General features: G+C 36.7%; 1 protein-coding gene across 2 annotated transcripts in view; it reads right to left on the bottom strand.

Annotated features, from left to right (window-relative positions):
• IQGAP2 (IQ motif containing GTPase activating protein 2) overlaps positions 1-12,225 on the bottom strand; it is a 192,794-nt gene that overhangs the window by 66,558 nt on the left and 114,011 nt on the right. The window contains exons 6-11 of one of the 2 annotated variants that reach the window (XM_042448191.1): positions 8,903-8,970; positions 8,390-8,503; positions 3,825-4,003; positions 2,151-2,238; positions 1,475-1,638; positions 619-706 (exon numbers count right to left, since the gene is read on the bottom strand). In XM_042448191.1, coding sequence (XP_042304125.1) covers positions 619-706; positions 1,475-1,638; positions 2,151-2,238; positions 3,825-4,003; positions 8,390-8,503; positions 8,903-8,970 — 701 coding nt within the window. The remainder of the gene's footprint in view (positions 1-618; positions 707-1,474; positions 1,639-2,150; positions 2,239-3,824; positions 4,004-8,389; positions 8,504-8,902; positions 8,971-12,225) is intronic. The other variant, XM_042448192.1, reaches the window with a different exon arrangement.

Genomic DNA, 12,225 nt, shown 5'->3' with positions numbered 1-12,225 from the left:
GTACACACACACACACAATGTAAAACACAGCGTGTGTATATTAGCTATTTAATAATAATTTTATATCAACAGTGAGCCAGTATGGTGTTGTGGTTTGAGCATTGGACTAGGACTCTGGAGACAAGTGTTCAAATCCCTGGTCTGTCATGCAAACTCACTGAGTAACCTTGGGCAAGTTACACTCTCTCAGCCTCAGAAGAAGCCAAAGGCAAACCTCCTCTGAACAAATCTTGCCAATAAAACCCTGTGATAGGTTGCCATAAGTTGGAAATGAGAGCACACAACAACATCAACACTAGGAGAACGTCATGTTTCCAAACTGTTGCTAAATTGCAAAACAAGTTTGACAGACGAAAGTATGAAAATTTACAGTTTTGAAAACAATAGAGTGTATTTAACATATTGACTGAAACTGACTATGAATGCCATTGGAGGAGTGAGAGAAAAGAGTCAACTCAATTTGTGACTTGGTTGTGGTGACAACAAAATAAAAGTGACAATACACAACACTGTGCGGGTAGTTTTTAAAAGAAATATCATTCTAGGAATGATGATAACTACTCTACAATAACATTAACAGGCAGTGAAATTGCAAGTGAAAATCAAGAATTTACTCACTAAATTTGTGAAAGGCTGCTTCCTCATTGGCAACACTAACTTCATTCTGTAGCTCACTTTTGTCGAGCATAATTGGAACCCCTGCTATCTAACAGATTAGGAAAAAGATGTGTCATTATACTTTTTAATTAAGGAGCAAATGAATGCTGTGACACACTTAGAATTGCTGAATAAAGTTCATCTCTAAGGATGCCAAAAGTGTAACGTTCTCTACAGAATTATAATCCCACTTTTAATTAGTAAATATGCAAGTTCCTTATGGAAAGGCTCACAAATATTGCTTTAAGTAAGGCAGCTCTGTGGACCTCCAAAGATACCCTTTTTCAAACTAAAATTTAAAGGTCAGAATCTAATATATATCCAATGAAGTACTTCCATACACAGCACTAGTGAAGTGCCAGTGAAATCAGGGCTTTCTTTCACTTTATCTCCCCATTTTATCTTCCTATCCTTCCATGACACCCAAAATCTGTTCCAGAAGGTTTTCCACTCTGTCAGAACAAGGATGTTTATTTGTTTTGTACTTATCAGGGGACTTGGGCCTCTCTTTCCCCCCCTGCCAGTATGTAGGGGAGATCACCAATTCTCCAGTCATTAATTCTGGCATCAGGTATATTTTCCTTATTCTACTTGTAGGTGGCTGTAGCAATTTATATGATATGTACAGGCTAATTAAAATGAAAAGGACATAGAATATATATGAAGAGAGAGAGGAGAGAGGGAGGGAGAGGGGGGGGAAATACATTGCAAACTTCTTTCCCCCAAGAGGGCCACAAATCATGTTGAAGTCATGTTTTGAAACTAAAGAAGTTTAAGGCAAACTAAAGTGTCACACTAGTGTGTTATGTTCAGTTACCTGTGTTTTCTGCTCTTTAAAATCAAACAATTGGGCTAGATACCATGTGGAATTTTGCGGCAGAACTTCCAACAGGCTCAGAGCAGGGTTGTTCAAGCCTGCCATCAGTGCCACTTCATCTTGCATGTCAATAGCCTTGTTCACTTGGTCTAAAACTATGTGAACTGAAAGGAAAACAATGCTTACAGACAGCAAAAGATATTGAATGAGTTTTTCTCTTTTCCTTCTTTCATGTACAGATTTTCAAGGAAATCTCTATCAAATCCCTCTGCATCAACATGCAAGGACTCATGAAACAAACATTCTTAACTCTAAGGGTTTGGGGCTAAAATGCAGCATGTAAAAAGAGGGGTCAAAATTTACAGTATTTTGCAGCCAGCAGAAAGGAGAAGAAAGCAGTTAAAGTAGACTGGGATCCATAATCAAGTCTGCTGTTATCCAGAATGCAAAGGTCAAAGAAGCAGCACATCATCATCCAAATTTAGTAATAAAACAGCAAGAAATATCCCAGAGAATTCAACATAATTGCTGAAGCAGCAGCATTTGGCAGTTTAAAAATTAAAGAGCCATAAAAGATCGACTAAAGATATTGGTAATTTTCACTAGAATTAAGGCAGCGTGTACAACTCACAAATTTCAGGAAACTTTGGCTTCACAGTAACTGAAGATTACTCACTGTTAACCTTATTGATGTTTCCCTGGATCTCAGCTTGTGTCAGTAACTCTTCATATACATCTCTTTCCTCTTCCAAAATTGAGCCATTCTAAAATAAACAAAAAAAAAATAAACAGACAGACAATTTATTAAACAAAGGCAATTTTTACCCCCTGCATTCCACTGAAGATTTCAAGGTACAGATGCTGTCTTCAAATATACATGAACATACAAGCATTTCTATAGGAAAATCAAGTTTCAGGAAAACAATGACAAGTAAAACAATTACAACTTAATGAAGTTTAATTGCAAAAATAGCAATTCAATTTCATTTGTTTTGTTTTCTTTAAAACAATCCTCCTACAAACTGTAGCAATAACACTCATACGAGACAAACTGGCATGCATCTTTATTTTCAAGATTATATATATATATATATATATATATATATATATATATATATATAAAAATATGTAAGGACAAAGACTCTTGTAACACCTTTAAGACTAACCAATTTAATATTGTGAGTTTTTGCAGACTGCAAAGTACTTCTTCAGGTACATGGGGTACAATACTTATGCTTCTGGTACATATGCAGTATATATGTATATGATTAACACTGGTCATAAATGATCAGCACAAACATCCTGGTGATAAGAAAGGCATTTAATGCATGATAAGCTCCTGTTATCTAATGTACACATCTGCTCAGTAGTTTATTACCTCCAAGGTAGTAAAACAATGAGTTCTGCTTACAAGTAACCATTTGTAGTGTTGTGCTGAAAGTGACTTGTTGTACATTGTGATCTTATTAAAATTTGGCCATACACTAACCAGTCTCTCTCTATATATTATATTATATTATATTATATTATATTATATTATATTATATTATATTATATATAGTATGTCAAGTAACAGTAGTCACTCAGAATGTTGTAGCAAGAAAATGACAGACATAATCATAGGTTGTTGAACAGCTGGCCATGGGGACAGAATACACCACCCTAAACACAGCTTACTTTTGTAAAAAAAATCCCCAATTCTAAACATTCATAGAACAGGAAATATGAGTCTAGAGTTTAAGTTCCTTTTCAAAACTAGGCATCTCTAACACTATTAATGTCAATTACAGCATATCTCAACTCGCCTGATTTCCTGGATATGATTTCAAAAGGACAGATCATTCCCCTTCTTATATTCTCATTATGTGGATTGTTTACTGAATTTTTTCTTATGGAGGAATGCTCCTGGCACTAGTGTCATAAAATGATTTCCATAGATTTAACTGGAGATTTGCAACAACAAATGCATTTCTAGCAACAATAAATTTGGCACCACAAATTTCACAAGCTGAGAGATTTAGAATTGTGATAAAAATGTAAAACAGCATTTTGATTGTCCTGTGCTAACTCACACTCCATTCAGGCAGGAATGGAAAACTGAATATATTTTGTATTCTAAATTGTTTATAGATCTACTTTGAAATCAGGATTAAGATATATTCGCAAAATGTGTTATAAAACAGTATAGCAACTTTGATTATATGACCTTCAATAAATTCAAGGTAGCTGTCCTGTTATAGTGCTGCTCAGGTAACTAGGTACTTTTGTCTTGCTTTTCAACATAAATAACAATCATGTGAAACTCAGTTTATATTCACTGCTGGTTACATCCAGTAATCCATTTGCATACCTTCAGCCTTGCATTCTCTTCTTTTCTCCTTTTAGCTTCTGAAAGCTCCTTCTGATATGCATGGGCAAGGTCATCATCCACATTAATCAACATGGCATTTGGATTTTTGAGCGTTTTGACTGTTTGATCTGCAACTCCTTTCTCTATAGCTTCATTAATTGCAATAACTGCTGCATGCACTGAAAAGAGCAAAAGTCAATTAAAAAAAAAGGTGATGCATATTAGGATTCCCCAGTTCATTATTCCCCAAATGACCTGAATTAATTGTCCCTGACTATATTAAGAAAGACCACCCTAAATTATACTTTAAAGATTTACTTAATAAAAAATGGCCTTTCCTTTTTCTTATTCTACAGTAAGTGCAAGAGATCCAATCCAGATGTGGACCCTAACTTGAGGGACAGAGGGCTTAAACCTGATCTTGGTCAATTCTTCTGCATCTGAAATTTTGGCTGCATTTTATATTTTTATTCTCTCTTTGTTAGAACAAAAAGCTACTCCCAAGCTACTCAGGATCCAAAGGAACAGTTTCCTCTAGTGCTCTTTACCATTTTCCTGACTACTCCAAAAAGTGCTTCAAGTAAGCATGACAGACCCTTACACCAGTGTAAGCCAATAACAGGATTCCAGGCTTTCCTTTGGCCATCCATTACAAAGAAGGGAGATACTATGAAGGGTGGTTATAGAATTTTCAATAAAGTATTACCCGTTAAACATTTTGAACATTGAAAAGTACTACAGAACAGGCATTTCAGTTAAAGGGGTGCTAGCTGGGCCCTCCATTTATGGGGAGTAAGAAGAGTGGTTATGAAAAGGGGAAGCTGTTTACTTGTACCAAATTTTTTTAAACAAAAATCAAAGGACTAGAGAAATTAAAACCAGCAAAGGGGTTTTGGGAGTGGTGATGGTAAAACTGGATGTTCTGGTCCTCCTTCTCTTTCTTCTCCTCCATGCTATGAGAAATATGCAGAAATATGGGAGGAGGTAGAATTAATCTCACACGTCTGCATAGCTGGACTAGGGAGGAGGAGATAATACTGTAGAAAGGGGGTATCAATTTAAAATATGTTAGGTTTAATATGGATTAGAGTTAACAATAACATCCAATGTTTGGGTTTTTAGTGATCTAGGAGTCTAAGTGTATGGCATGGACTGACAAGGGTGAGGAAGAGTATTAACATGGATTGTGGTGATTTTGGAGTTAACATGGATTGGAGTTAACATCGAGATACTACAGTTTTCATTACACTGATTTACAATATTTCTGTATAGATGGAGGAGGAGGAGGAGGAGGAGGAGGAGGAGGAGGAGGAGGAGGATAGTTTGTTTCTCAGCATTTTTGTGAATCTCACTGATGTCAATAAATCCTATAGATCTCTTTATCACTCCTACTATCCTCCTTCTCCTCCTCCCCAATTTTCTCCCTTACACATGCTCTGGGAAAACATGTACAGATAAGACAAAAGAATGGGGATGACACAGAGACTTGGAGGATTTATTGATGTCGATGAGATACCCAAAGTTAAAGTGGTGAGAATCAAGCGAACACAATTTCCCCTTCTCCCCACTCTTCTACCTCTTCACACCAGTCCACTCCATGTAGGTCTCCCACATCAGTGTACTGAAAATGCTACTGCTCCTCCTCCTCCTTCTACTCCTCCTCTTCAGCACTAGTCCACCTATGCAATATCTGAAATCAGTGTTGTGAAACATCTGGATTTGTCTATGTTATTCCTAAAATTTTTGGAATATAACCCTTTACCATCCTCATCTCTTCCTCTCCTTCTCAGACACAATCGTCCACACCACAGATTTTGGATTTCAATGTATTAAAAATTCTTGGCATAGCATTTTGGTTTTTTTGTGCAGTGCAGTTTTCTGTAACTACCAATAAGTTGATCTCATGTATAAGTCAAGGGCAGGTTTTTTGGGCCAAAATTATGGATTTTGATATGACCTCTGGATAAATCAAGGGTAAAACCTAAAGGAATGTAGCAAAGGACAAAGCAAATGGAAAAAACCTTTTAGATGAGTGAATAGAGGGGGGTTAGGTCTTCCAGAAGACACTCTTGCCTTTTCACCAGGGAATGATTCCTTTTTTAGTAAGAGTTAAAATACAGTACTTACATTGATCAGTGGACAAGCCGACACAGGTTTTTTTGGGGGTCAATTGTTTTACTCAAATTTCTAAACTTATACATAAGTATATATAGTATATAATGAAAAACACCATAAGCATGTTTTTTTTCTGGCAAACTGTACACTTTCCCCTTCACATGGTCAAATCACTGTGCAGTGGTAAAATCCCATCCTTATTTGGCAGCCACCAGCTAGTGGAAGGATGTTATAGCAAGTCCAACAGTTGGTAGAGGGGTGGTATGTTTCTGTTTCTGTGTGCTTTTGTGCCTGAGGGTGAGTTTTGTACCTCATTCCCCAAAGGAGGGACAGGAATGAACTAACCCACCCATGTGAAACTCCTACCTATTTCAAGAATGTGTCATGTCTGGCCAAATTCTCACCCTTTTTTCATTTCCCTGTTCCCATATATTGCCTGTCAACTCCATTCCCTGTCCTCTCCATCCTTTAAGCACTTTAGACACCCTCCAAAATATCTGTCTTCAGTCTCAACATTTATCAAGCAAACTAGCTTTCCATTAGTTATTGGCACTCTCAATCAAATTTCAGTGCAGGCACCTCTTCTCAAAGGGCTTTTGCACATGTAAAATTTGAGATATATGCCTAAAAGCTTTTTAAAGTGGAGGCATCTGAAACAGAAACTGCAATTGGGACAGACCTGTGTGCACAAACAGTTATTCTCATCAGCTAGTTGTGATGGACTGTAGCTTCTGTTGAGGTGTGCAGTGTCAAATATAGTGTTAGAAAAGAGTTACACAGCTACCAGAATGGCCAAAGAGACCCTCAGTAGGAAAAAGGAAGATTCCATTATAGACTGATAATCAGTACGGTATAATGGTTTGAGCATTGGACTATGACTCTGCAGACCAGGGTCTGAATGTGTTGAAAAGCAATTCCTGGAAACAGCACCAAAACAACATGGTTTCAATATGTGGGTGACACTTTCATCATTTGGAGCCTCGGAGAAGATCTGATGGTGTTTTTGAACCATCTGAACAACATCCATCCGAACATCCAATTCACAATGGAAAAAGAAAAGGAACACTGCGATTCTTGAAGGTCCTAGTCATCCACAAACCAAATCAACGATTGGGCCACACGATATACAGAAAACCTACACTCACAGACAGATACCTACACAAGAACTCCAATCATCACCTAGGACAAAAAAGAAGCATGATAAAAACACTAGTAAATCCCACAAAAAGGATCTGTGAACCCCACTACCTGGAAGATGAACCGAAGCACCTAAACTGGGCTTTACAGGCTAATGGTTACTCCAGCTCAGACATCAGAAGAACTACCAGGCCCAGAAAAAAAAAACAACCACCCAAACAGAAGGTATTTTTATCATATATCAAAGGAGTCACAGAAAGAATAGGGACACATCTGAGGAAACACAATCTTCAAATGATCTACAGACTAAGAAAATCCAGCAAATGTTGTACTCAGTAAATGGCAGCAGAGACCCTCCCATGCAGCTGCGGACAAGTCTACATAGGGACCACCAAATGCAGTGTCCAAACACGAATCAAGGAACACAAGAGACACTGCAGCCAGAAAAATCAGCCAGAAAAATCAGCAGTAGCAGAAAATGTTATAAACCAAGTTGGGCATAAAATGCTATTTGAAAACGCTGAAATTCTGGAACATACCAACAACTATAAGGTCAGAATGCACAGGGAAGCCATTGAAATCCACAAATACCTGGGCAACCTCAACAGGAAAGAAGAAACCCTGAAGGTAAACAAAGTTTGGCTACCAGTCCTGAAAAATACCAAAATCGAGATTCAGCAAATGCAACTGAACATCACCCAGGGTCAGAGGGTTTCCCAGCAGACAATGCATCACTAATTAGACACAAATCCTCCTCACATATCCTCCCACTGTGAGGCCTTGCCATTTAGCAACAGACCAACACAGAGATTAACATGTAAATCCCTTCCTCTCAACCAAGGGCCACACACACACACCACTCACTCCCATGACAGCATTCTCTGAAGATGCCAGCCACAGATGTAGGCGAAATGTCAGGAATAAATTATTCTAAAATATGGCCACATAGCCCCCCAAACCCACAAAAAATTATGGATGCCAACCATGAAAGCCTTTACTTATTAAGGTGTTTGGACCCAACTACTAAGTAAATGGAATGGCTAAGTATTTCTTTAGCCTAGGGGAGCCATAAAAATTATCAAAAAACTAAGGAACTGTGAACTAAGAAAGTTTGGGAACCTCTGGGCTAGTTGTCTAGTTCAAGTCCAAGGGGAAGTTTTCTGCATACTTCAGACTACAGGATTTAAAAAATGAGATTCCTTAACATGGTGAAATTGGTTTTCACATGATGTCTGAAATTAATGGAAGTTGCAGACACATTTTAAATAACAATTCAAAATGTTTGTTTCTGACACTCTGATAGGAGAACTTACATGCTGCTTCATCCACTGAAAGTTCACTGGCTAGTATACCTCCAATTTTATGAAATGATGGCATCTGTATACCATACTTCTCCAGTTCCTTCCTCATGTTACTGATTTCCTCTTCTATTTAAAGAACGGGTAGGGAAAAGAAGATGGTTAAGCTACAGGGACAAAACTGTTTAGGATTTGTTACACAACAAAAGCATACACAAGATAGATGTACATAGGGTGAGGGTAATTTATAGATCTTAACATCATTGAGATTGCACTTCTCCTTGGCCTTCTCCTTCAGTCAGAGAAAAACTGCAGCTCAAAAGACACAAGAATTTGTTACCTAGCATCTTTTAATAAAGCACATTCTTTACATAACTACTCTACACCCACTTCATAACAGGAATATGGAGAATGCTGGGGGAGTACATAAAAAAAACTGTCACAAAAATACGATGTTATTAGAAGCAGCTGTAAAGGAGGGGATGAATCTTTAACAAGAAAACATTGCAAACAAAGATGAAAAGGTACCTGTAAAATCTACTTTCCCCAGCAAGTCCTGGATCTGAGGAGCTATTCCTAGTTTAAACAAGTATAAACTACAAAGAAAAAGTGGAAATATGTTATATCACAAAATGTTAAATTACATAAACAATCATCAGATAAAATAGCTTGCTGCCTTTAAATATTCATTCTGCAATATATTTCTGAGCCTTTTAAGGTACCATAGAATTCTAGCTTTGTTAGACTGATAAAATTACTCTCCTGAAATAACAATCTCTTATCTTCTTGATAGATTAGTTTTGTTAAAAGTTAAAGGTTGCAAATGTTGGGATTTTCTTTCTTCACATCTGAAAGCCACACATAAAATATAGATCAGTAACCTAGATAACTTATTTTGATGAGAGTTTACTTTGGTTCAGTTTTCCAAGAATAAAACTATACAATGATGATTTTATGTATAAAATCAGGAAATTATGTATTTCAGCCTGTAAAGATCAGTCTACTGAATACTCAAATACTTCTGGGAATCTGAAATAATCTCAAAAGTACAGAACACATTCTGAGGAAACTCGGCTTTCATTTAAGCATTGCTTGAAAAAATGGTATTTAATACCATTCCAAAACATCTGCAGTGAAACCATCTGGACAACAGCTGAACAAATTCACATCTTTATTCATGTCTTCCTGCCATGTGAAATTAACAACTGTTAATGATTTGGGAAATTTTATTAAGACTGCAGAAGAGACTAATCAAAGTGTTTTTTAGAAATGAGAGTCAAAGTGGCTCATGTATATTTAGACCGCATGATCAGTGACCAGGACACTTTCTAGAATGAAAAAAGAAAAAGGAAGCCTGTTCAGAGGAGCTTAACATTTCAAAAGTTGATATAACAAAGAAGTGGCAAGAGATACTATGTGCAAATGTAGTCAGATACTGAACTTGGCTGAGTTGCTATGTAATAGGGACCAAAGGCAATAGGAAAAATAGTATTAGAAAGTCTGTGGAAGTAGCAAATTCTGAGAAAGGAAGTAAAGGATTTCCAATAATATAAGCTTTCTTAGAACATTCCAACAGCAGCCAAGGAGAATGGGTCTAACACCTAAAGGATTAATAGAGGCTTGCTTAGATAAATCTGTTTAATTTGTCTCATTCTGACAACAGATCTTCCCTTTTCTTCCAATATGTACTATCAGATTTTTAAAAGCAGCATTACAACAATGCCCTTTGTTTCTATTAAAGGATGTTTCCACCATTGCAACAGAATGCTGAACAATTCTGTTTTTGCTTCCTATGATTAAAACAGATTCATTTAATTATTTTCATGCTGGCACTGCTGACTCAACCAATCACTGTGCCACTGAATTGTTTATATCTTCTTCCATAAAACCAGCACTATTAAGTTTGTTGGTCAGCATGGTTCTCCCTCTTATCTTGGGAAAATATGGTTTATGGGAGATTTTTTTTACCACTAGAGGGCAACAGAACTTTGCCTATTACTTGACAGTGACAAGCATTCAACTAAGTTGTAATTCAATAGTTTTCAGGTATAACGAGTATCACAAATGAAATATCCATAGATATAGGTTAGTCTGTTAAGTGAATATGTTGAGAGATCTTGTAGCACCTTTGAGACTAATTGAAAGAAAGAAGTTGGCAGCATGAGCTTTCGTAGACTAAAGTCTACTTCCTCAGATGCATCTACTTCCTCAGATACTTTCAAATGCATCTGAGGAAGTAGACTTATGTCTACAAAAGCTCATGCTGCCAACTTCTTTCTTTCAGTTAGTCTCAAAGGTGATACAAGAGCTCTGTACAGTGTATTAAGAATTATTAACATGAATTGCTGTCTTTGGTGTTCAGGCTTTAAAATACACTTCTCAAACACACTTGTAGCCATGCTGTGATCTTTAACACACACTCATACACACCCCAACCAAGATGAACTGCTTGAAAACAGATATTAACTTCAAAATCTCAGCAGCAACTATTCACATTTAATATAACTGCAAGCACAAAGATCACCTGAATTTAGAAAGTAAGCACTTTTAAGGGTACTATATCTTATCCAGATGATTTTTAAATGATGAATTTTAAATGTGGATTGTTTTAGAATATGTGTGTCTTATTTATCCTTTTAAATTGTTGCATGTTTTAATTAGTGTGTTTTAATTGATGTGCATTGTTTATTTGTTATTGTTCCCTGCCTCTATTTATGGGGAGAGGTGGGCAAGAAATAAATATTATTGTTGTTGTTATTTGCAACAACAAACAACAAGGAAGAACCACATTCTTTAGCAGGGAACTGAAAATTGATTAAGAAAATTAAGGGTTCTTAGCTTCAACTAAGACTCCAGAGATTTACATTTTGATTGTACAAACAAGTATCCAGAAAGATACATTGTGAAGGCTGGAGAACTGACAGACAGGATAGGAACTACCTGTTTGCATTTGCATTCTTCTTATTAGGTACTGGGTTGACTGAAATAGTAGCATCATATATTCAAATCTGAACACAGGTGTCTTATTTTCTATTTAAGAGGGATCATGCTAAACAGTGCACACACAGTGCAGTAATTTTTCAATGGATAAGGAAAAAAATCTGGGTGACAGGGATCCTTATTCACATGCGAATATATATTGCTTTATGACAGGTAGAAGAATCCAAACTGGAGTTGGGGAGAAATTGTGTTTGCTTATGGATCCATCAGCCCAACCCCTGTGACTCATGCCAGACAAGGCAGAAGGTGAGGGGCACCTCCACTGCAACTACTGCTGCATTATTTCAAACTAGTATAGTTAAGGATGAGGATTTGATCCCTCACAGTAACAATGGATTATCAAGTGGATCCATTCACACATTCAATTGACAATTAATGATATATAGAAGCAGAGATACGGGTAAAACAAAGTTCAATTTCCTTTGAAATTAAATGCCTTTTCTTCCAAACAGAAGTGTTAAAGCTCTATACTTAAGGGGCACAGTATGAGGCAAACCCATTAATTTATTTATTTATTGGTAGTTGATGACTTAGATCATACCTGGGGTCATACTCAAGTCCAACTACTTTTTGGAAGTTAAATTCAAAAGGCAATAACGCTGTGCAAAAGAGTTTAGATACATGGAAAAGTACTAATTGCCTTTGTAGTAACACAGTTAAATGCAAAAAGCCCCATGGCTTTGTTTATTATTGTAGGTAAACAATCGATTAAGCCGTCTTCAATACTCCAGCAGAAATAAACATTTGAAATCCTCTCTTGGTTTAACATTCAGTAGAACATCTGACCAAAGATTGTGACATCACTGCAATGGAACTTATTATGCCATTTCTTTATTAGCTGCATAACTTTA

This window comes from Sceloporus undulatus, chromosome 2 (genome assembly GCF_019175285.1).
Source record: "Sceloporus undulatus isolate JIND9_A2432 ecotype Alabama chromosome 2, SceUnd_v1.1, whole genome shotgun sequence".
Lineage (NCBI taxonomy): Eukaryota > Metazoa > Chordata > Lepidosauria > Squamata > Phrynosomatidae > Sceloporus > Sceloporus undulatus.
This window is presented reverse-complemented; position numbering and strand designations above follow the sequence as displayed.